General features: G+C 40.5%; 1 protein-coding gene across 21 annotated transcripts in view; it reads left to right on the top strand.

The window, feature by feature from the left end:
• RYR3 (ryanodine receptor 3) overlaps nt 1-22,693 on the top strand; it is a 561,484-nt gene that overhangs the window by 101,576 nt on the left and 437,215 nt on the right. For all 21 annotated transcript variants that reach the window (XR_010601063.1, XR_010601064.1, XM_065595380.1 and 18 more), the window contains exon 3: nt 16,545-16,652. Coding sequence is in view for 19 of the 21 variants with exons in the window: in XM_065595380.1 (XP_065451452.1) it covers nt 16,545-16,652 (108 nt within the window). In the remaining 2 variants the exon portion in view is untranslated. The remainder of the gene's footprint in view (nt 1-16,544; nt 16,653-22,693) is intronic.

Raw genomic sequence — 22,693 nt, 5'->3', positions numbered from 1 at the left:
CATCAGATGCTATATTCCTTTAGAAGTTATTCAAAACTCTTCCCGTTGCACTGTATTGATTCTCCAAGAGTGTATAATAATTGCAGTTAATTTTAACTTGTCACACTGCTGTGTTAGTTTAGCAATACCTGGAGGTGTGCGCAGCCCCTGTTGTACTTCCTGAAGGTGTTTGTGAATAATTGTGAATTAACTGTATCTGGGCTTGCAGGTATTTCCTCTATTACCACTTCACCTCACTCAAAACATTTTTAGGACATCTGCATTTCAAACTGGTGGAAGTTATGCATGTAAATATAATCCCTTACATGTTTTGACACTTAAAATTTAGAAAAAATAATTAACCAGAAGTGAAAAATTTCTGGAATGTTTATAGAAACCAACCAAAGCAGCAAAACTATTAGACAATATGAGCTAACTATATTATATCATTTCAGTGTAGCTGTTCTTTGCTTCTAAACTGATGTAAAGCTATAGTATTTCAGTGCAGAGAAGCCAACTGATTTAAGAAATAACACCTATTATAAAAAAACCTGCATTTGCAATGCATCAATGTCTCTTCTCCCTGTAGAAAAATGGATTGAATTCCTAGTAACAAATAAATTTAAACCTCAGTCTCAAGGGCAAAACACAATAATTTTCATATTTGTTAAAGGTAAACCCACTAAATCAATAATCTGCTGGGCACCAGCTTTGACTGTGGGTTAGCAGCTTGACTGGTAAACATAGCACACCTTCTACAAGATTCTCACTTTAGGCACAATGTCTGAAGTTTTATTATGCAGGGGACTGCTTGCATTGCATTCAAATCATAATCTAGAAGGAGTTGAGGAGGCTAGTTAACTATTTTTCTCTTAATGTGATCCACCACAGAATTTAGCCGCAATACATTAGAAGTAGTTGCATCTGCATAGGCCAAACTATATAGCTCCCAGCTTCCATTTATTCCTATTTCTGCCACAAGTTAAGACAGGAGGTCTGAGAAAGTAATTTTATGAAGGAGTCTCAGGAAGCCAGGTTCATGTGAAAAAGGAAGTTTAACATATGAACACAGACAGACAGGAAGAAATGAAAGAATAAAGGAGCATGAAGCGGTATAATGTGTCCGCTGAGGAGGAGAATAGTTACAGGACAGCTGTGACCCAAAGCTTCAATCTGTAATCATTGCATGCTTACCTGTTTAAAAAAAAACAAAAAACAAAAAAACGTCCATTACTTTGGTGTGAATACACATAGCAAGATTCTGAGGGTTGGAGAATGTGATGTCTTAGAATGTAAGAATAATTTAAACCCTGTCCTTTCTGGACTGGTTTCTGTCTATTTCCGGCATAGTATTTTCTAGGCAGGTGAACTGAGATACAGTTGAATGTACTTTTCATTGAGCAAACCACCCTCACGCTCTCAGTCCCTAGCTGTTTTTCCAGCTGCACCTCCTGGTCTCATGACTTTGATTGTCCCAGGCCACATCCAGCTTCAGTCTGGCCTTGGTTCATACATTTGGAAGGAAAGGATAAGCTGCAAATCAAATTAAACAATTATGATGATAAATGCAAAACTAAAACTTCAAAATTTTATAAGTGAAACCGTTGTGCATAAATGTTTATAACATAGAAACGTGACCCTGAAATATTACAGCATCTTTGTAGTTATCCTCCCCTCAAGCTATTAATATTCCTTTTGCAACTCTGCTAGTATGCTGCTGCTACTCATATTAAGAATACCAATAACACATGTTGATTTTTTATTTAGAGACAATTGTAGTCTTTCTGCTCATTATTTGTCTATGGCCTATACTTTATATGCAAAACTGTACCATTTCCATGCTGTCCAGTAGTTTGTTCCTACCCTGAAAAATGTCCCATAGTGCACTTAGAAGCAGATACTACACATTTGTTGTACCTCAGCAATCCTCACAGTCCAGCTCCATGCTTGCAAAACACTAATAGATGCTATTTTTGTTATCCTTAGCAGTTTGTTTTCCCTTGGACAACTTTTTCATGAAACTATTACATGCATCACAAGTAACTGTTTATTTCTTTGTTGAAGATGTAGAGATGGGCACTGTGACAAAGTCAGGCTGGGCAGATGCAATAGAGTGGTCCTGTCCGGTTCTGGGAAGTGGGCAAGCGTGAGCCCATCCACAACTAATGGCCTCTCCCCCAGCCTATGGGGAGGAGCTACTGAGCCTGGGACTCAAACAGATGCGGGGAACAACAAAGCTAAAGAGAGAGGGGGAGGAGACAAAAGCTGCTGTAAGGCTAGTGGCAGCAGGGAGATAGGCTTCTCTAGGCTTAGAGGCTGCTCTCTTCTCTACAGGGGAAACAACCAAAGCTGAGCGTCTGTTTAGGGGAAGGACTGACACCCCAGGGCCTACAACAGGACAATGCTCCCCCCCCCTCCAGTGAGGGGGCAGGGAAAGTTATTCCCCCTTTTTTGTGTTTATAAATTGGTTTCTTTTTGTTTGCTGGAGCAGCACTTCTTGGGCCTACCCTGCGTTCTACTTTGAAAATACTGATAAGAAAATACAGAGGGGGAAGACAAACACTGTCCAGAGAGGGGCTGATTTATCCCAGGACCTCCCCTCCTCCCCGCCAGAGGGGGAAGTGCTAAATCCAGCAGGACAGAGGGAGGTGTCTTGCCACAGCACTTATTACAAATGGAGATCCAAACACCACCTAAACTGGTGGAAGCTGAGATCCAGATCTGAACTTTATGATTGGCTCCAAAATCATAGTAGGCCAACCCTAAAACAAACAAGCCCTGGATATGAACATGTTTCAACTTTGTTAAACTCAGATCCAGATGTGAACTTTGTCTCAGTCCCATCTCTCCTTCTTTGCGATCAGTGCAGTCTTGACTGGCTGGCTGGGACACTTTCATTAAGGGAAAACTTTCCTAAAGCTTATTCAAATTAATCTCCCTTGTGAGGTTTTATTTCCATCAATGTCACTCTTGGTGCAGCATGCAAAACTTACCACAGTGTTGATGAGACTGAAGAAATGTGTCTTGCACCTCTGACTCAAGTATGGCTTCCTTTGAAAGTTTTTCTGGTGGTTTTGTCCTATGTCCTATTAAAGCTGTTGTGTGCTTGCCTGGCCCAGGACTGGTGGAATCTGTATTCTGCTTTAGAGGTGGCCATTACTTGGTGGTTACAAATGTGCTCAGCTGCATAATGTTTGTAAAGTATTTTGAGTTCTCAGAATAAAAAAAATATTAAGTACTGCTAAATGCAACAATATCTGGCCCCTTTCCTAATATTATTTATTTAATCTTCTTTCCTCCTCTAACCCCTGCCACTCCCCTCCCGCCACACCCAATTACTCTAGCTAATGTATGGCTCATATCAAGTTAATCATACTACCTCTCATATTAGCTCTGACTCACTGGTACACTGCATCCTGCCGTGATGTGTTGCAGATTGGCTTCAAAACATTGATGACAGATTAAAATATAGTGATTTGATCTGGATTCAGTCAGTTCTTTTTGAGTAAGCAAATAAATAAAATTCTTCTAAGATTTCAGTCTCCAAAGCTCTTTTGATCAGTTTCTGTTCAATGTTATCTTAACACCTCATTCAGAAAAACAAGGTGTATCCAGTGTGCAGAGTGTTGGAGATGATAACTATTTGCATTGCTTGGAAGGTCTGATTGAAAATACTGTTAAAACTTAATATTCAAGTCTCGGAGAAAATATAACTCCCTCTAGGTAGCTCTGTTCCCTGTGTATTTTAAATTACTTTGCACATCTATTACTATATAGGTTTCCTGCATCAAACCTGCCATACAGTCCATCTTGGTTTTGCATGGAAATTTTCTCTTGCTAGATTAGCCTCTAATTAGGACCCCATATATAAGGTATATTTCTGAATTTATATACGGAACCTCAAGCAATTCATATGGGCTTTGGGGAGAGATTCCTCTCCACTTTGTAATTTTCTTTGACATATTGAGACTCGGTCAGTGTAGTCTATCCTGTTTGTTACCACAGTATGCTTATTATAAATTGCTTTTCCACCACCTCTTTTAAATGTTCTTTAAAATAAAATGGCATGTATTTTCAAGTTCAAAGGTACCACTTGAAATTTCCCAACACTGCTGCTGCTAATAGGTGTTGTCTCTCCATTTATTCCCATTTCAGGCCCCAATAGCCAAAAGAAGGAGACAGATAATTTGTCTTGTAGCTACATCACAAGTTCATAAAAGTACATAATTGTAATTACATCCACGATATGAATCTGTTTACTTAACACCTAATCCAAAACTCCCTCTATATTCTGATGAGATAAAAAAGCATACATAGCTAAGGTTTAAATCTTGGCATCTGTTCTCCCTTCGATGTGTTATTCATCTTTTAATATTAATAGGAGTTGCATGTATGCTGTTATGGGTTTCACTCACCACAGATGGCACCTCCTCCTGGCCATCCTGGCGATTAACTCAGCTAAGTGCCACACCTCTTTCTATTCTTTCCCCCATCGTCGTCTCATCCTGCAGAACCTTCTCACTTCAGGAACTGCAGCCTTCTCTTCATGACTCAGTCCTTTGGCCGGGTCACCATATATATTCTCCTTCCAGGACAAACCATTCCAGGCAGTCCACTGTCCTTTGCCTAGCCTGTGCCATGTTCCCCAGTAGCTGGTAGGGGAACCTAGGCTCATCTTCTACTCTGGGTCTCAGCTCAGAGGCCCTCTGATTAGCAGCCAAGGTCTGCACTGCTATTCCATACTGTTATTCCCCAGAGCCTTTTTCTACCTTCCTGGCTTCTCCCCTCTTTGGGTTTGCCAGGCTCCCAACTCCCTCCTCCCAGGGAGCAACTGTGGACTACCTGCTATAGTCCCAACACACCTACCTCCTCCCAGGGAGTGACTGCAGCCTGCCTTCCTTCGCCTCTTTTGTCAGCTTCCAGGCTTATATAGACCCTGTCTATCCCTGCCCAGCTGAGCCTTGTGTCTAATTAATCAATGCCTGCTCCCTGGCTCCCCCTCCAGGTGCAGCCTGGAGAGTTAATTGGGCCTAATTTACTTCTCAGGGTCAGTGTGGGGAGTACACCCCACGCACATGCTTTGAAGGGAGATTGGACCTTTTAATTGTTTATATTGAAAGTAGGGAAGTTCTTATGGTATGCTGTTGTAATCCTCTAAAAACAACTGTTGGCTATACGATACTAAGACCTGTATCTCTAGCTGTCATTACTCCCTCCAGTATTTGTCCTTTATATAGTCTTCCAAAGAAAGAGGTGACCCTTACAGGTTGCACTGTTCAATGTGAGGCTGAGATCCTATGCCTTTCTTTGAGAGATGGACCCTATGAATTTTTATTGTGGGTGTGCTGGCACTCCATGTGCCTGAGACTGGAAGATTTTTCACTAGCAGCGTCTGTTGGTCTGCACCTGCACTTCTTCCTGTGCCAGACTGAAGGCATAAGGGTTGGCATGGTTCCTTTCTACTGCTTATGATCGGAGATGGAACCCCTCAGTGTCCACAAGCTTTGCTAGCATTCCTGCTGTAATTTAAGTTTTTACTGTAACAATTTTTGTTGGGTAGGTAGTTTTAAAATAGTTGGTATAATATACGGTTATTTCTCTTTCCCTTGTTACCCCCACCATTTGGGGCACCTACTATGCCCAAGATCCCAAACTTCAAATCCTGCCTGACCTAACGCTGGGTTTTCCCAGTTAGTGATTCCCATGAGAGTTGTCCGTATTGTCTCAGGAAATCACACATTCACACAAAGTGTAAGGTCCATTGTTATTTCCCTTCTTGAATTCAACAATCTCCTGAGTTCTGGCTCTGTAGACACTTGATGGAGCTTTCCATGAGGCCTAGTCCAACCCTGGGCCTTCTGGCTTGCAACACATCAGCCACAGTGTGATGGGGTGTTCACCCTACACAAGCCCTGAAAAGGTTCAGGTTGCTCAGATACAGGCCAATTAAACTTTTAGGCCACACCTGGGGGAGAGTCACACTTGGTGGAAAAGCTCTGAAGTCACTCCCTGGAGAAGAGACAAGGAGGAGGAGTTGTCTTAGGGGAAAGTAAGCCCTGGAATCCTTGGCAAGAACCCCAGAGGGAATGAAGTAGTCACCGGGTTCAGAGGAAGCTCCAGTGATAATCCAGGTGGGTCCCAGAAGATAGGGAAGAAAAGAAGGAAAGAGCTCAGGGAAACAGCAACAAGGTCGGAAGTTGAGCAGACCTTGGGTACTGGGCATATGATCCATATGCTGGAACCTGGAGTAGTGGGCAGGTCTGTGTCACCCCACCAGCCACTGGGGAAGTGGCATCGTCTGGTCAGTGAAATGGAAAACTGCCTGAGACAGTTTGTCTAGTGGGACTTTGATACTCCAGGACGGGAAGAGTATAGTGACTTGGCTGGAAGGCCAAGTCATGAAGAGTGAGTAACCTGAATTCAGAAAAAGATCACAGGGCGAGTCACTGAAGGGAGAGGCTGTCAGATCAGTCAAGAGCTAATCCCCAGATGAGCCACAAGGAGGTGCCCTAGGGAAAGAAAACAATGATCACCTCCATCAATGGTACCACACCACAAGAAAGATGACTCAGTTGTACTAATACTCTCTGCCCAATCCAAGTCTGCATTGTCAGTTCCACCCAAAGACAGATGCCCTCCCCTCCATCCATTAGGCTGGGATATACCATTCACCAATTCTAATCGATAGTATCCATAGAGTTTCCTATACTGATGAAGTGTTACATGCTGGTTCTACAAGCTGTGGCATAGAAGCATCTACACCATCAAAGCATTATTCACTGGTCTTCCATTAGCCCTGGAATCAAAAGACAAACAGTACTGTTGGCTCAGCACATGGAATTAGAGGATTCATATTCCTCTGACTAGATGGAGACTGAGGGTATGTCTACACTGCAATTAGATGCCTGTTTAATTGTGATGTAGACATTCAGGGTCAGGCTGTAGACTGAGCTCTGTGACCCTCCCACCTCACAAGCTCCTAGAGCCCGGGCTACAGCCCAAGCCCAAAGGTCTACATTAAACAGCCCCTTAGCTCAAGCTCCATGAGTCTGAGTCAGCTGACACAGGCCAGTTGTGGGTTTTTAATTGCTGTGTAAACATACTCTTAGACAGCAGTGCCTCTGATAGTTCTGAGGCATGAGATGAATCTTGATAGGAGCTCTACAGTCTCCTAGGCACTCTCTCAATCCTGCACAGCATATTACTGCACCTGGGGTCAGCGGTACCCTCCAAGGACACCCCATCCATGTCCATATCCTCCGACCCACTTACCATATTGGTGCTCCTAGATTCCTCACTTCAGGTCTCCAGTCTATCGGGAAACAGAGTGAGAGTTCACACAGCTATCATCTGTCAGGGATAAGGCTCAGTCCCTGAAGGAATGTTAGGAGGAAGCAGAACAGCTGGACCCACCCAGTCCACCAGCAGCACTTTCTACCACACCTTCTGATGAGGCACAGGACTCACCATCAGCACCCGACGGTTATAGATAGTTTCAAGACCTCCTAAAGAGCATTGCAGAGGCTCTCATGAATACCCTGGAAGAGATGCAGGACCCTACCCACAAACATCTAGACATCCTCCAGACTACAGAATCTAGCAAGATGGTACTCCCCATCAATGAGGCCATATTAGAACCTGCCAACGCAATTTGGCATACCCCAGCCATCTGCACTCCAGTTCCTAAACAGACAGAGAAAAAGTTCTTTGTATTATCAAAAGGGGCAGAATATTTATTCTCTCACCCCAGCTTCAACTGTCTACTGGTCCAGGCTTTCACCAAATGCAACAGGTTGCACCAGCCTAGGTCCATTCCTTCAGACAAGGATGCCAAGAGATTAGATCTCTTTGGCAGAAAGAATCTCTCATCCACCAGTTCACAATTGTGCATAGCAAATTGAGGCACTAGTGTTGAAGTATGGCTTTATTAACTATAACAAATGGTCTGAATATGCTAATAAGTTGCCACAAGAGCTCAGGCCTCAAGTCTAGGCCATCTAGGATGAAGGGAAGCTGATAGCCAGATCATCTCCCCAAGTTGTGTTGGACACAGCAGACATGGCTTCCTGTTCCATGACAACGTCAAGGGTCATGAGATGGGCTTTATGGCTGTACTCCTTGTGGGTTCCCTAGGAGGTCCAGGTTACAGTAGATATCTTCCCTTTGAGGGCAATAATCTGTTCAGTGAGAAAATGGATTAGTCACTGGAAACCCTTTAGGACTCCTGCACTCCTACTCCTTGAGGCAACACATCCCAGGTCCTGGGGGAAAGCACTCCAAATCAGCTCCTTATAGGCACCATCCTGTTCCCCAGCCCTTGCACTGTGAAAGGCCATAGGAGCCTAGGCAGTGCCAAAGAATTCAACACAACAGACATAATGCCCTGCTGCTGTTCCTTCCTCAATCCTAGCCTCCCTCCAAAAAATCATTTTGGTGGGACTCTCAAGAGCTGCCAACCAGTCTCTACACTGCCAGATATACCCCCCACACCCTTCAGTGGCTGCCTGGCCTGTTTCCAACCAATGCAGGAGAATTCTCAAACAAAAAGGGTCTCCCTGATCTAGTTGGAGCCTCTGCCTCCTCAAAACAGACGGAAGTGCTTCTATTCCAGATAATTCTTTGTCCCCTCAAAAGAAGGGAGTCTGGAGACCCATCCTGGACTTTAGACAGCTAAAGAACTTCATAGGTCATACAAGTTTCAGGATGACCACCCTGCTCTACATAATCCCCTGCCTAAACACAAAAGACTGGTTTGCAGCTTTCTGTTTGAAGGATCCCTATTTCCATATAGATATTTGTCCATTGTCAACAAGGTTCCTGTGCTTCGCAGAGGATTTGGAAGACTTTCAATATGGAGTTCTCCCCTTCGGTCTCTCAATGGCCCAGAGTGTTCAGTGGTAGCAGCATACTGGCATCACCAGGGCAGGCAAGTATTTCTTTACCCTGTTGAGGCCAGTCATATCAGGAAATATAGTCCTTTCCCTGCTAAACCTAGTGATGTTCACTTTAATCTCTACACAGGTTATAGAATTTATCAGCGGGACCATGAATGCTTCAGACTATGAATGTTTTGGCCAAAGCTTACCTACCACAGGACAGATTCCTTGTGATGAGGGATCTCATCACCCAACTTCAACTGAGCCCCCCGATGACTGTCTGATCCTGTCTAGTCCTTTTAGGCCATATGACTTCCTACACCTACATGACATTCTATGTGAGGCTCCATCTCCAGTGCCCCCAGGCATGGTGGAGAATGGTCTATGATACAAGCCAACAAATCAGTCTCAATTCCTCAGCATGTCCTAATATCACTCACTTGGTGGGAAACCAAAGAGACTGTGTGTTTTGGAGTTCCTTTTGTTCCCCACCACCACCACAAAGAAACTAGCTATGGATATTTCCCAACTGGACTGGGGAGTGCACCTGGATAAACATCTACCTCAAGGCTCTTGGACTTAGCAGGAATCCAAGCTGCACGTCAGTCTCCTCAAACTTAAAGCAGTTCATGAAGCTTGGAAGAAGTTTTTACCTCCCCCCCCTTGGTATCAAGACCTACACCTGCTTAGGACCTGAACCTGGCACTGCCAGCCCTTATGAATCTATTTGAGGCTTTGGGGCCCTTATGGTGGATCTCCCTTACACAGCGGATTTTTCCTTACATAATGATAAGGTTTCTTTGATATTGCATCCCAGTTTCAGGATTTCAGTATTTACATTTATTGTGTTTAAAATCTAAGGTATAGTAATGAAAAATCTGTTGCCAAACTCTTGTCTGTGTTCTTTTTCATGGAGAACAAAGGAGGCAATGTCAGTGGAGAGAAAATCACTAATTTATCTTACTGGCTTCTGACAAGTCTTGTATTTTGTTTTTAAAGCAGCCTACAATAAGCCAGGTTTCTCCTTTATTTTTATGGCTATTTATGGTAATTTTGTAGGTGTTAAATGTTAATTTTTATCATTTTTTGTGTGTGCTAAAATGTTTATTTTATAAAGAAAATGTTAAGCCTGAATATCAAAATATATAATGGTCTCTATGATAGTAATGGTCTACCATGTACTGTATATCTCAATTTTGTTGTTATGAGACCCGGTATGTATGAAGTTGCACATATAACTTGTGGTTCCTGATAATTTAGCTGGGTATAGAGGAATATCATAATGTTCAGATAACTATAAGGAGTCATTTAGCCAATAAAGTATGTTGACCGGAGATGAGTTGTTTAGTTTATTCTGGTTTACAATGAGGCATTTTGAAGCAATGAATGGGCATACGATTTTGTGGTCTTTGATAACTCAGTTGGGAGAAGGATTGATGTCTATTAGAGAAGTGCTAATCACTTATTGTTTACATTCAGAAGGGTTTTCTACACTGCGGAACTTAAAAACATCTGCCCTGCTTCTCTCTGCCAAGAGTTTTTGACAACAGTACCGCTAGCTGATTATTCAAATTGATCACAGCTATATGCGTTTTTCCTTTTTAAACCAAATTATGTTGCAACATAATATGCACTGTTTAAAACAACATACACTGACTTACTATTGGCCTTAGTGAAAAATGAATAGGTTGACGTATTGGGTTTGGTTTTTTTTACTATTGATAAACGTGTACGTTTTCACAGTGACTGACAACTTCTCTGCCCAAGGAGCTTAAAAACTAATTCAGTAATAATAAACAGAACAGTTTATATGCAGAAAGGAATAGAAAATACTGCATTTCACTACTAAAGCTTTTGAATCTATTTTTTTTTCAGTGTTTTTTCTGTTTTGATTTGAAATATGCTCTGGCACACTTACAGATATACAAATTCAAAAAAGGATAATTAGTTCAACTGAATTTAATCATGTGCATAATAAAAAAAGCATTTAGCTGGAGACTGTAGGGCAAGAGATGGAGAGGCTGACTTAGAGGCATACTCCATAGCTGAAGCCACATTATTACATCTGCATATAAAAGATCTGGAAAATCAATCCTGAATAGAGATAATGGGCACTGTTTGACTTCTGCTTTATGCACCTGATGGTGCAGGATAAATGATGATGACTTGTGTGCATAAAATTACTCATGTGCATGTTTGCAGGATTGAGGCTTCAAACTTTACGGCATGACCTGAAGGTCAACAACACTAGGCTCTGTTGCGTGAACTCTTCTGGTCTAGTGTATAAACTCTTTTGCTGTCAAGGATGCACTGTATATACTTTTTATTATACTTTTCTTGTCCAATAGAAAATGAAATAGGATTGCGGTTTCCCTCTATCATCATGCTGTACACGTGCATTAGTTTGGGTTTAAGATTTGTGTTCATCATCCCACTTTCGGTTGATTTTCTGTTACTTTATCAGGATACAAGTATCCATTTTGTGATGTTACTGTGAAAGAAATGCATCAGACTGCCTCTGCATATTTGCTGGTATATTTGGTGGTAATCACATCTATATTTACAACTTTACCCCCAAAAATGTTAAAAGAACATTACTAAGGTTGCGAAGTCAAGCACTCAAAATTTAGAAAATGCCTGTGTAATCTTAATTCAGCCTTCTTTTGCATATGAACCATGAGACAGTCTTTAATTATATGACCACATGTTATTTTGCATCACCTTACACTAATGAAGGTAAATATTTATAAGACTGTATTTTGAGGGGTGAGATTGTCCCTGGATCCCATGTAAGTGTGAGGGAGCATAAGGAATTTGACACAAAGAACCAGTACAATAGCCCCAAACATTTTGGATTCCCCATGAAGATTTTGACTGCTTTGCAGTAGGTTTTAGAAGCTGAAAAAGGGCTGGATTAAGGTACTTGTTGCATAGATTAGAAACTCAGCATGCTGCGGCTGGAGTGAAGGCAAGACTGACTTTTCTTTCATGTTTTTCTTGCTTTTAGTGGCCATGCTAACCATTCACAACAAACACCAGATCCCCCTTTCTAAAAGGGAAGTGTGATAAAACCTTTATCCTTTAACTGTACATGAAACAACAAACAGCCCTATGAAGAGCAGGTTAGACTGCCTGAACTTTGTGACTTATTTTGTTCCTTTTAAGGCATTCGACTGCTAGTCCTCTGACTTCCTGGAATTCTCAAGATTTTATGTAATCCTCCAGGAACGCAGGATCTTTCCTTGCTGGGAGAGTCTCAAGAGGGTACATGTGCTTCTATATGGGTAGGTGGGGTAGTGTTCGCAGGTTCCATTTCATGGTAGTGATCTGGGTAGATTGGAGGTCCCCCAGGTGACACAAGGTGACATTGGTTCCAATGGATGATTCCTGTTGCCATCCCCTTTTCTTGAAAGTCTTACATGCAAATGTGATCTCCTAGATTCAGTACTCCCAAGGATTTGACTCTGTGGCACTTGTCAAAGACCACCTTCTGATGAGGTTTCTATTGATCTTCCTTCTTCTGTAATCTTGGGAAGTCTGGCCAACAAGAGTCGAGTTGGGAAAGGAAGGTTGTGATAGTGTACTTCAACTGCCTTCCCATCAACAGTTTTGCAGGCTGTGTCCATTTGCTGGAGGTGTTGACTGGTATGGCAACAGGGCAAGATAAGGGTATGAGGATTTAGAAAGAAGTTGTTTTCTTTTCTTTACTATATGTTCTGCTTTACCATTACTCTGATGGAACTGGGCTGGATCTGACATGAATGAAACTGTAGGTATCTGCAAACCTCTTGAAAGTCTCAAAGGAAAACTGAGTACCATTGTTAGAGATGTCTTGCTCCAGAATCCTAAAACAGGCAAAACATGGATTTTATCCTCTGCACAACTGCACTCGATGTGATGCTGAGTGGCCTGACAACTTCAGTGAATCTTGAGACATAATCAGTCATCAAAAGACATGTGGTATTATCCAGATAAAAAAGATCAGTCCTGACTTTCTGTCACGGCCTGTCTGGTACAGCAGATGATAGTAATGGTTCCAGTGGATTTGTTTCACACAAGCACAAATTTCACATTTCTCAACTCTCTGCTGTAGTTGTTTGCTCAGCCCAGGCCACAAAACTGTCTGTCTGTTTAGCTCCCTTCCTGCATTTTATAATGCCTTGGTGTCCCTCATGCAGTCTGTCCGGGATTTCCTGTTACATTAGGGATAACTAATCTGGACTTCTTCAACAATAAACCTTGCTTTATAACAAGATCCCTGGAAACCACTCAGTATGATTTCCTAGAAGTTTGTCTATTTTGTGCAGCCTTCTTTGTAGTGTTGGCAGTGATTCATGCCTTGACTCAGGAATTCATCTGCTTCTTGCAGGTGTTTTTCTGTGATGAGGAAATCAGTATGAACTGCATCTGTGAAATCTTCCAGAAACAGCTCCTCCTGTTCACACTCTTGCTGTGTATCAGAGGGGTAGCCGTGTTAGTCTGAATCTGTAAAAAGCAACAGAGGGTCCTGTGGCACCCTTAAGACTAACAGAAGTATTGGGAGCATAAGCTTTCGTTTCGTGCTCTTGCATCTGAAGAAGTGAGGTTCTTACCCACGAAAGCTTATGCTCCCAATACTTCTGTTAGTCTTAAGGGTGCCACAGGACCCTCTGTTACTCTTGCTGTGGTTTGTCTGAGATTGGGGCACTGGAGAGCATGTCAGTTGTGCAGGAATGCTCATATCTTGCTACATTTTTCTGAATGCCTGATTATGTTTAGTTCCCGGAATTCTGTGGTCTAATGAGCTCTCGTAATGGCTTTGACTACTATGCCAGGTAACCTAGGAATTTTCCTAGGTGTGTTACTATGTCCATGAATTGATGCACTGAGGCTCCTTCAACTGGGTAATCACTTGTACTTTCTCTGAATCTGGTTTGACCCCTGCTCCATTAGTGATCTAGCTTAGACAGACACTTGATTCTGTTTTTGAGGATTTACATCTGTCATTACGTGTTGGGCCAGCTGTCTCGTGTCCATCAAGAGATGTTGGTTGTGTTGGGTTTGAGTTGATCTGTAGACAAGGATATCCTCCATTTGGCAGAGAGCCTCTTCCAGACCCTCCAGGAATGATGACATTTTTATCTGGAAGTGTTCCGGAGCAGAAGATATGCCACATAGTACTCTATTGAAACAAAACCTTCCAAAAAATGCAATGAAGATCATTGTAGTACAGCTTCTGCAGCAAGTTGTATCTGCCAAAACCCAGATGGGGCATCCAATTTTGAAACTTTTGCTTGTCTAATTGTCAAATGGTGTGCCCAATATATGGGAGTACGTTTTGCTCTCTACAGACATTCTCATTGAGCTTGGTAAGGTCTACACCCATCCAAATCTTGTCATTTAGTTTTGGGATCACAACCATGCCTGCATAACATTCAGTTGGAGTGTCTATTCTGGAAGTGACACCAATCTGCTCAATGAGGTTGACCTCTTCTTTCATTCTGGGCAGTAAAGGAAGGGAAATTCTCCTAGGTGGTATTGGAGCAAATGGCTTTGCATTTGGTGTAAGTTTAATGTGGTATTCTTCTTCCTCTGATTTCCCCAGTCCTTGGAACATTTTTGGGATCTCTTTGGGATCTCAGGTTCTAGGTTCATGATGACTGGTTCTATCCTTATAACCATGCTTATGGCTGTGATTGCTGGAAAATCAAGTGGAGCAGTGCATAGGCTATCTAAAACATAGACATCTTGGAATGTATTCTTCTCAGAGTTTTAGAATGGCTAACATTTTCCTTTCACATCTAATGAGGACTTTCCAGAGCCTTTCAATTCATTTTTGAGTCATGAAAGCGCCAACACTTCAACTTCCTATAAAATGATTCTGGAATGTCCTGTTACATCAATACCTGTGTTTGTTTTGAAGTATTTTTTATAATTTCCCAAGGGGATTGTGGTGATTCATGGTGGTTTCAAAGTCTTCAATCTCAGTGTCTTTTGGGTCTTCATTTGAAAGACAGCTGCCCCTGTGCATTTAGACTGGAAGACTGCAGCATTATGTCACCTTCTTAGATACTTCCTGTATGTATTGTGTTGTCCTTTCCTGGATAAAGCTATTTACCGTGAGGTGGTTTGCCACACCATGGGATTCTTTCATCCTCTGTTGTATTCTTGTTCTTTACTCAATGTTAGCATAGCCATCTCTGGATCCCTTTATGCTTGTACTTATCTGGTTGGGTATTGTTTCTAAGCATTCTAGATATTTTCCTCCCCATGTGTATGGCTTCTACAGTGGGTGCCTACTCAAAATTTTTCCAGAGAAGAGTCTGTTGTGTCTTTATGTATTGATTTTTGGAATACTTTGTTCTTGGTTGTCACTAGTGTGAGATTAGGATCATTTTGGTGTTGCTGTGGGCCCCAGCCTAAGTTTCAGTGTCCCTTACTTTTCTAGCCACACTCCCAGTTGCAGCCTGGACTCACCATAGCAGTTCTCTCTGGACAGTCTGTGTTTTCAGACCTCTGCCTGTTTTGTTACTAATCTGTGCAGGTTTTTAAGCTGTTCTGGATAGTGACTTGCTTGTGTGTTCTCCCCCCCTCCCCTCCCCATGTGTGTGTGTGTAGGTGGTGTGTTATCTGCTGAATCTTTATTCAGTCCCCCTCAGACATCATGCAGAGATTACAGGGACCCAGAATGTAGTGGTTGGGGTGAATGGAAAACTGTGGCTTTTTTGAGAGGTGTGGCGGACTCTGCAACTTGTAGGGACGCTACTTGGGGATCAGTACATCTTTTATAAGACACTATTCCCTTGTAGAGGCATGTAGATCTTATACCCATTTTGGCAGAACCATCTTACAATCAGTGGGCAGACTCTGAGTACATGCTTCCAACACATCAGGTCACTGCTTGAGAGTCACCAAGAATGTAATACATCTGGGCAATCACTTGAAGAAAGAATGGTTACTTACCTTACAGTAATTGTGGTTCCTTGAAATGTGGTGTTCGTTTGTATTCCATGACCTGCTCCACCTTCTATGCCCTTGGATGGGCAGGTGTGAAGATATTCAGAGCACAGGTGTGGCCCCTTATGGACACTGCTGACAAAAACATTCCTATAATGAGTTTATGGGACATATTTTCCACTGTTGGTGCACGTGGAAAACACACATTGAAGACCTGCTGTTACAGTAGAGTAAATAACTGCTCTTTCCTGTTATAGAATTAGTGGATTGAAAATATTTCCACTCTTTTGTATTGAATGTAAGAATTATAATTCAATAACTACAGACTTTTTGATGCTACAGTTAAGGTTTTTCTTATTATGTGAAGTACATTCAAGAGCTGGGATATCAAATTATGATTGCAGATCTTTCCTTTTAGTTTTCTATTGATTTGTCATGACTAAATGTTTTAATAACTGAGAAAAAAAGTAGCCTGCAGATACACTCTTCTGCTTTTGGGCCCGATGACCCCTTATTTTAACAGTAGCACAGTGCTCTAAATAAAAAAGGACAATTAATTGCAGCGAGAAAATCTTCTGAAGGAGGGAATACAATTTTTTATACAAAAACTTGTGTTCTTAGAAAACAAATGTACTTTCACCTTAAAATGGATGTTTTTTATTTTGTGTGTATGTATGCACATATTTGCTTTACATTTGCTTGAACTCACCAGCTATGTCATTCTTGTCCTTTGTCTTGTTCTTGTTTTTGCAGTATGTGCCTCCAGATCTTTGCATCTGTAATTTTGTGCTGGAGCAGTCTCTCTCTGTCAGAGCCCTACAGGAAATGCTGGCCAACACAGGGGAAAATGCCAGTGAAGGGGTAAGTAAATTATTTTTATTTTGGCATCAAAAAGGATACCAGGCATCCAACTTTGAACTATTTCTCATTTTTTTATCCCGATTAAGGACCTTTAGAACAGAGGGTGCCTCAGAATGGGGTAGCAGGAACTTCAATACTCCTTTTATTTAGGGTTTCCATTGATCCATTACCCTTATGATGCAGACAATTTTTCATACTGAGAAGCTAGGTGCATTTAATGTACTTAGCAGATGAAAGAAAAAACAACCGTGCTCTACAAAGGCCAGTTACTGTACTACTAGTTCAGAATTGGCTGCTGAACAATGCAAAAGTGCACCATTGGGATGAGCCTAGCTTCTGCCAACCAAAGGAGTATGAGTTTCATAAGGTTGCTTTGAAATTTAGGTCATCAGTATGGTAGCACTATAAACCTATCAGCAGTCACAAATCAGAATAAGAGAGTATAATCTTTAAAGTTAACTGTTAGCTTCTTAAATTCATCTATCAACCAACTAAAGTGACATAATTTATTCTGGACTTCAAACATTAATATATATTTTGTAGTTGTACGTCTATAACTAAAGAGTTGTTTCTCAGTGAGTTTGTTTTAGTCATGGTGAGGGAGCATGAATTCTCCTGTGGAAATGTTTCATTACAGATTATTTTTATGTGTTTCTGCATCTCTAAATGTATTAAAACACAAAATGATATTTAAGTAATGTTGATGGTCTGGTGTAAATGCACATATGAAAGAGATTTGAAAAATAAAAGCTGCAAGTTCTTTCTGTTGTTCTTACATGTTGCATCACTGGTGGAACGTTAGACAACTGTAATACCAAGACACAAGAATGAGCTAAAGAGGATTTTCATACTGAAGGAACTTCCAAATGTCAGACTAATAAATGTACTTTAGAAATGTATTCTCTTGCCCTATTTACTACTGAAAAAGCTATTTGAGTGTAAAAAACTGTGGTTTGCTCTTTCACAGTCTATCTTTTTCTCCTTTTGTGATATGGAAGTGAAGTGATAATACTGAATTTGTGGCATCGTAATCATTTCTTAGGCAATAGAAGTGATGGTGTGAGTAAAAACTGGCCTGAAACAGAAGCCCATATCCCAATTACTCTGAATTTTGGTAATGTGTATACTGATCTGAACTTTACTGCTGGCTACTTTCTTTATCATGGAACAAACCTAAGCTCTGCATCTGAACTGCCTGTTGGGAAAGTTCAGATCCAAATCCCACCTTCGCAACTCTGAACCATTCCTAATTCTAAACCTGAATAATCATTGTGCAAGGTATTAAAAACCCTAAAGGGTCAAGTTCCATATAATATGGTATTAAGGTTACAGCTTAGGGTCCTTTTTAAAATAAACAAATGTTTGGCTCTAGTCTCCACCTAGAACTTTTAATCACACTTATGGGTTCTAGGAACGTAAATTCTGGTCACTCTTACTTTCATCAATCACATAGAATCGTGGCTACCTGGTGACATTCATTCTTCTTAATTTATTGGAAGAAAGGACAAATATTTCATTAATTAATACTGTGGAATTAAATAGAAACTCTAAAATGTGCACGTGTTGCAGCAGAGTCTGTATGATGGGCTGCCATATTGGAGGCCACAAAACTCTTACCTAAGCCTCATGGTCAACTCCAGTTCAGCCCTGGTAGTAGTCAAACAGGCAAATGGGCTCCTCTTGGCTTGTATTGAGCATTATTTGCTGTGGACTACTTTGGGCCACTGAGGTTGGCTATAGACTGCTTTGCTTTGCTGATGTAGACTATAGGCCCTGCTGCCCAGCCAGATCATCACCAGTTTGCCAATGTTTGCTGTGATGGGATGCTTGAATCAGTTTCCCAGTCTATATTTAAACCTCTCTCCCTACACTGGGAGCCCAGAGCAAAGGAAGACTGAATCTCTACACTCAACTTAATTGCTTTGGGCTCAATGCCCCATCTGAGCCAACCAAGAAACTCAAAATGATACCGCTCTGTTGAGTAACTACATGGCAAGAACTTTATATGTATCAAATTAACCTGCGCGCAGTAGATGACAATTCAATTTTCCCCTTTTCTGTTGCTGGTGAACATGAAGACTCCTGTTTTCTGAAAGCCTCATAGCGCTGGGGCTTACACATATAATTTTGATTTCACTGCCAAATCAGGCAGAAGGAAAAGTGGACCTGTGAAGGAGAAAACTATATGTTTTTCAGATTAACACAAGAAATGCACCATATGTATATGGGAATTAAAAAATTAATTCGGGGTAATATCTTTTTTGTACAAATGCTGAATTATTCCAAATTTACTTCAAAATGAAAACCTCCTTTGACTCAGTTTTCCATGCTTTTATAAACTACAGTTTTAAATGTACTTGTAGTGCTTTTTCTTTTTCTTAGGATAATCCTGGAAAATAAAGGAGGTTGATGCGGGAGGGTAGACTGTAGTGGCTCCTTTGGGTGATAGAGCAAATGGGTGTTTGTCGTAATAGAGGATAATTGTTCCTTTGAATGTTTTCACAGTTTATTTGGAAATTTGAATGTACACTTTTTCAAAAATGTCTATTTTTATACTAAAGATGGTAATCGCTAAGAATAAAAAATTACAAATGTAATTTTCTCTTTTGAATTATAAATTGGCTTTTATACTGTGGTCTGTTCATTGTCTGGGTATACCGCAAGAAGGACAGGAGACTTGTTATGGGTTTTAATTGGGCTGCAACTTTATTATTTAGATGTCTGGGACTACCCGGCAGATAAAGTGTACAGTGCAGGCAAATCCATGCTTATTCAAATCAATTCTCCGGGGCTTTCACCAGCCCCCTTTGTGTACATGTATTGTACCTGTGTCACATATTTGCGGAGGGTCAGTACAAGGCCTGTGTTCCACCACTTTGGTGCAACTTAACAGGTACTTAACTTAGTGCTGGCCCTTAGCATGATGGCGAGTTTCACTTTGTGAGATGACCTCCCATTGACTTCAGTTGAATTATGATGTAATCTCCAGAGTGCTTTTAGCATCAAGTCCTTTTCAATAAGGTTTTATTTGGGGGGAATAAAGGGTATTTTGGGGTCACAAAGACACAAACAAAAATTTAAAACTGGTGAATTTTTGCATTCCTGTAATTTGAACAGACTGGCAAACTTCTAGACCCTCAAATTCACTTTCTTACCAATTGTTTCTCTTTGCAGGTGCTAAAGGTATTCCTGTTCTTTTATATTAAAAAAAAACAATTTTTAAATATAATCCATAATTCCAATGTCTTGATCAACAGTCAGGTCATATTAATAATAATAATAAAAAAAAGTCAGTATCCAGTCTACAAGCCTATTCTTGCAGTCCTTTTATGTGTGGAACTCACAGTAACTTTCCTGGGACATGCATATACAGAGGGCTTGCAGAATCAGTAATATATGTAAGCACATTATTTTTCATACTGTTCTATTAGCACAAAATACTGCAGTTCATGTGTATATTATGTGTGTGTGTAAAGACATAAATTATGTATATTTACACATACATATAGAATATATATGATGATGTGGTATGAAGTGTTGTGGCTCATCAGAATGAGTTTGGGATGGCTGGATTCATTACTCATGAAGATGTGAATATGTTATTCAAGTCAACCAAAAGGAGTGCTAATAAAGTATTTGCACCATAATAAGCCAACATGTATTGTACCTGTGTCACATATTTGACAGAAATACTATTTTAGAAGGGTTTTAGATATCTTAACTTTTTATATTAGGACTATTTTGGATATCTCTCCACCTGTAAAAATAAGCTGCTTTAGTACCACAAATTCAACTATGCACTGCTCAGAGGAAAAAAAAAAAGTAACTTTAATTGTTTTCGGTTAGTTTAATCATTTACAGTAGTGTAGACTCAGAGCAGAGTTTTTCACCCCAGAATATTCCAAATCAGGTAGGGATCTGAACCTGGGTCTCCCGAGCCAGGATCCTAACTACCAAACTACAGACAGAGTCAGTCTCTCTCTCTCTCTCTCTAAAAAACTCTAACACATCTCATTTTCTTTTCAATCCAAAACAAAAACAATCTTGGAAATGTTTTTCAAAATGGAATTGTTTTCTGACTATCCTATTTTTTTTTTAACCTACAAAGACAAACATCTTTTAAATAAAATGAATGTTATAGCCTAAAAGTTTTACAAAGATTCTATGAAGGCAGCTGACCGGATTGATTTTGTAAAATTTGGGAAGGAAATATACTTATGTGCTGAGATTTTGTAGGCTTCATTTCAATGTACTGGTGGAGTTATCAAGCTGTGGAAAGTGGACAGACCTCTTTATGTATCAAACCTATAATGGGAAGGATTTTATTATGTTAAAAAGGAGACCCAAGTGCATGTGTCTGGAGATACATTGCATAAAAATATCTGAATCGGGATTTGTGTGTATATGTACAAGACATTTTGTGTATATTCGTGTCTCTCCATCTAATCATCGGAGCCCCATACTTAAGTTGGAGTTCAGCTTTCTACTTAAAGCAGTGATTCATTCACTGTGTTTTGTATGAAGAATATAGTGTCTTCTTCCCTAAATGATATTATACAATCTATGGGGCAGATCCTTAGCTGGAACAAATTGTCATAGGTCCATTGAAATTAGTGGAGCGATGTTAGATCCCTTAGCTGGTGTAAACTATCCTTGAGAGTCCAGATTGATTTTTCAAGTAAATATGTAAAAGCAGTTTCATTTACAATTAACTAGAAATCAGCCCTTTACGAAAGTTTACTTTTTGAGCCTTATGATTTTTTGGGCTCCACTAGAAAATTAATTACTGAGTTTTGAGATTGGAAAATTGAGTCACCTTGTAGAATTTTTTTTTTCAGCATTTGCAGGGTAGTTCAACTTTTAAAAACTATTATTGTACTAAGTTTTCATTTGTTGATATTCATCATAACTGTTTCTTTTTCTGTCACATTGTTTACTGCCAATTTTTATAACATCAAATGGATACTCCAAAAGCTAAGTATTGCTTTAAAAAAATGTTTCTAGCCTTTATGGTTATAGAGAAAATCTGTAAAATATGAACCAAGTGTTTGTATTCACTGGCTAGCAATGCAACATGATGTATTCATTTGTTAGCTGTGGCTCTTGCCAAAGGGTTTTCATGAAAGTGACCAGCTGACTCAGGAGTATAGTCCCTATGCTTACTGGGCACATTTAAGGATATGCTGTTCTGTGCGCAAGAAACTCTTGGTTGGAAATCCTTTCTCAAGCTAAAGACCCTGGGTAATTCATACACATTTTATATTGGTTAAGGTTCCTGCACACATCACATTAGGACAGCAACCTCAAAGGCAAGAAAATTAAAAGTTAAGCCATCTAACAGTACATATCCTTTACTCTTTCAGCCATGGACTGACACCTTACCACTAGCCTACATCACCTTATCACCAATGACCAACACAAACAATGCACCATCATCTTATCTCTGTTGCAGTAAGGATGTCAGCCTTCCATGAACCCCTCTCCAAGACTTGAATGAGTATGATATTCTGGAATTCTGCAGAATGGGTGGAGGGATAGGGGCAGACTCCTCTGTTTGTGATGATGAGTTTGGAGGAGTTGTAAGAAGGTTGACATCTCTCCTTAGGCAGATGTAAGGTTGTAGTACATTGTCTATGGTTTATGGTGGTTGAACTAGCTGTGAGGTGTCTCTCTCTGGATGGAGGAGCAGAAGGTGTGCACTGTTAGATGGTTTAACTTTTCCTTGCTTTTGAGGGTTGGGATCAGGAACATCATGTGTACTCTAACTATAACTCTTATACAATGTAGTATTTATGTGTGTGCATGTGTGTAAAGAGGTATGTTTGCAACAACAAAAATAATGTAAATTTAAAGTACATTTTTTGATTAGTACTCAAAGGTTTATATTTAAAACTAGAGTCAGAACAAGCAAGGTCTGGGCCTATTGATTACACTGCTCTACAGCCAAAATGCTTCTGAAATAAATGTAGTCAAACTTTACTAATTCTGGGTCACTGAGAACGAAAATGATGCTTAAAATTGTTGATTGGCTCTAGTTTTCA

The sequence above is a fragment of the Chrysemys picta genome, chromosome 4 (assembly GCF_011386835.1).
Source record: "Chrysemys picta bellii isolate R12L10 chromosome 4, ASM1138683v2, whole genome shotgun sequence".
Lineage (NCBI taxonomy): Eukaryota > Metazoa > Chordata > Testudines > Emydidae > Chrysemys > Chrysemys picta.
This window is presented reverse-complemented; position numbering and strand designations above follow the sequence as displayed.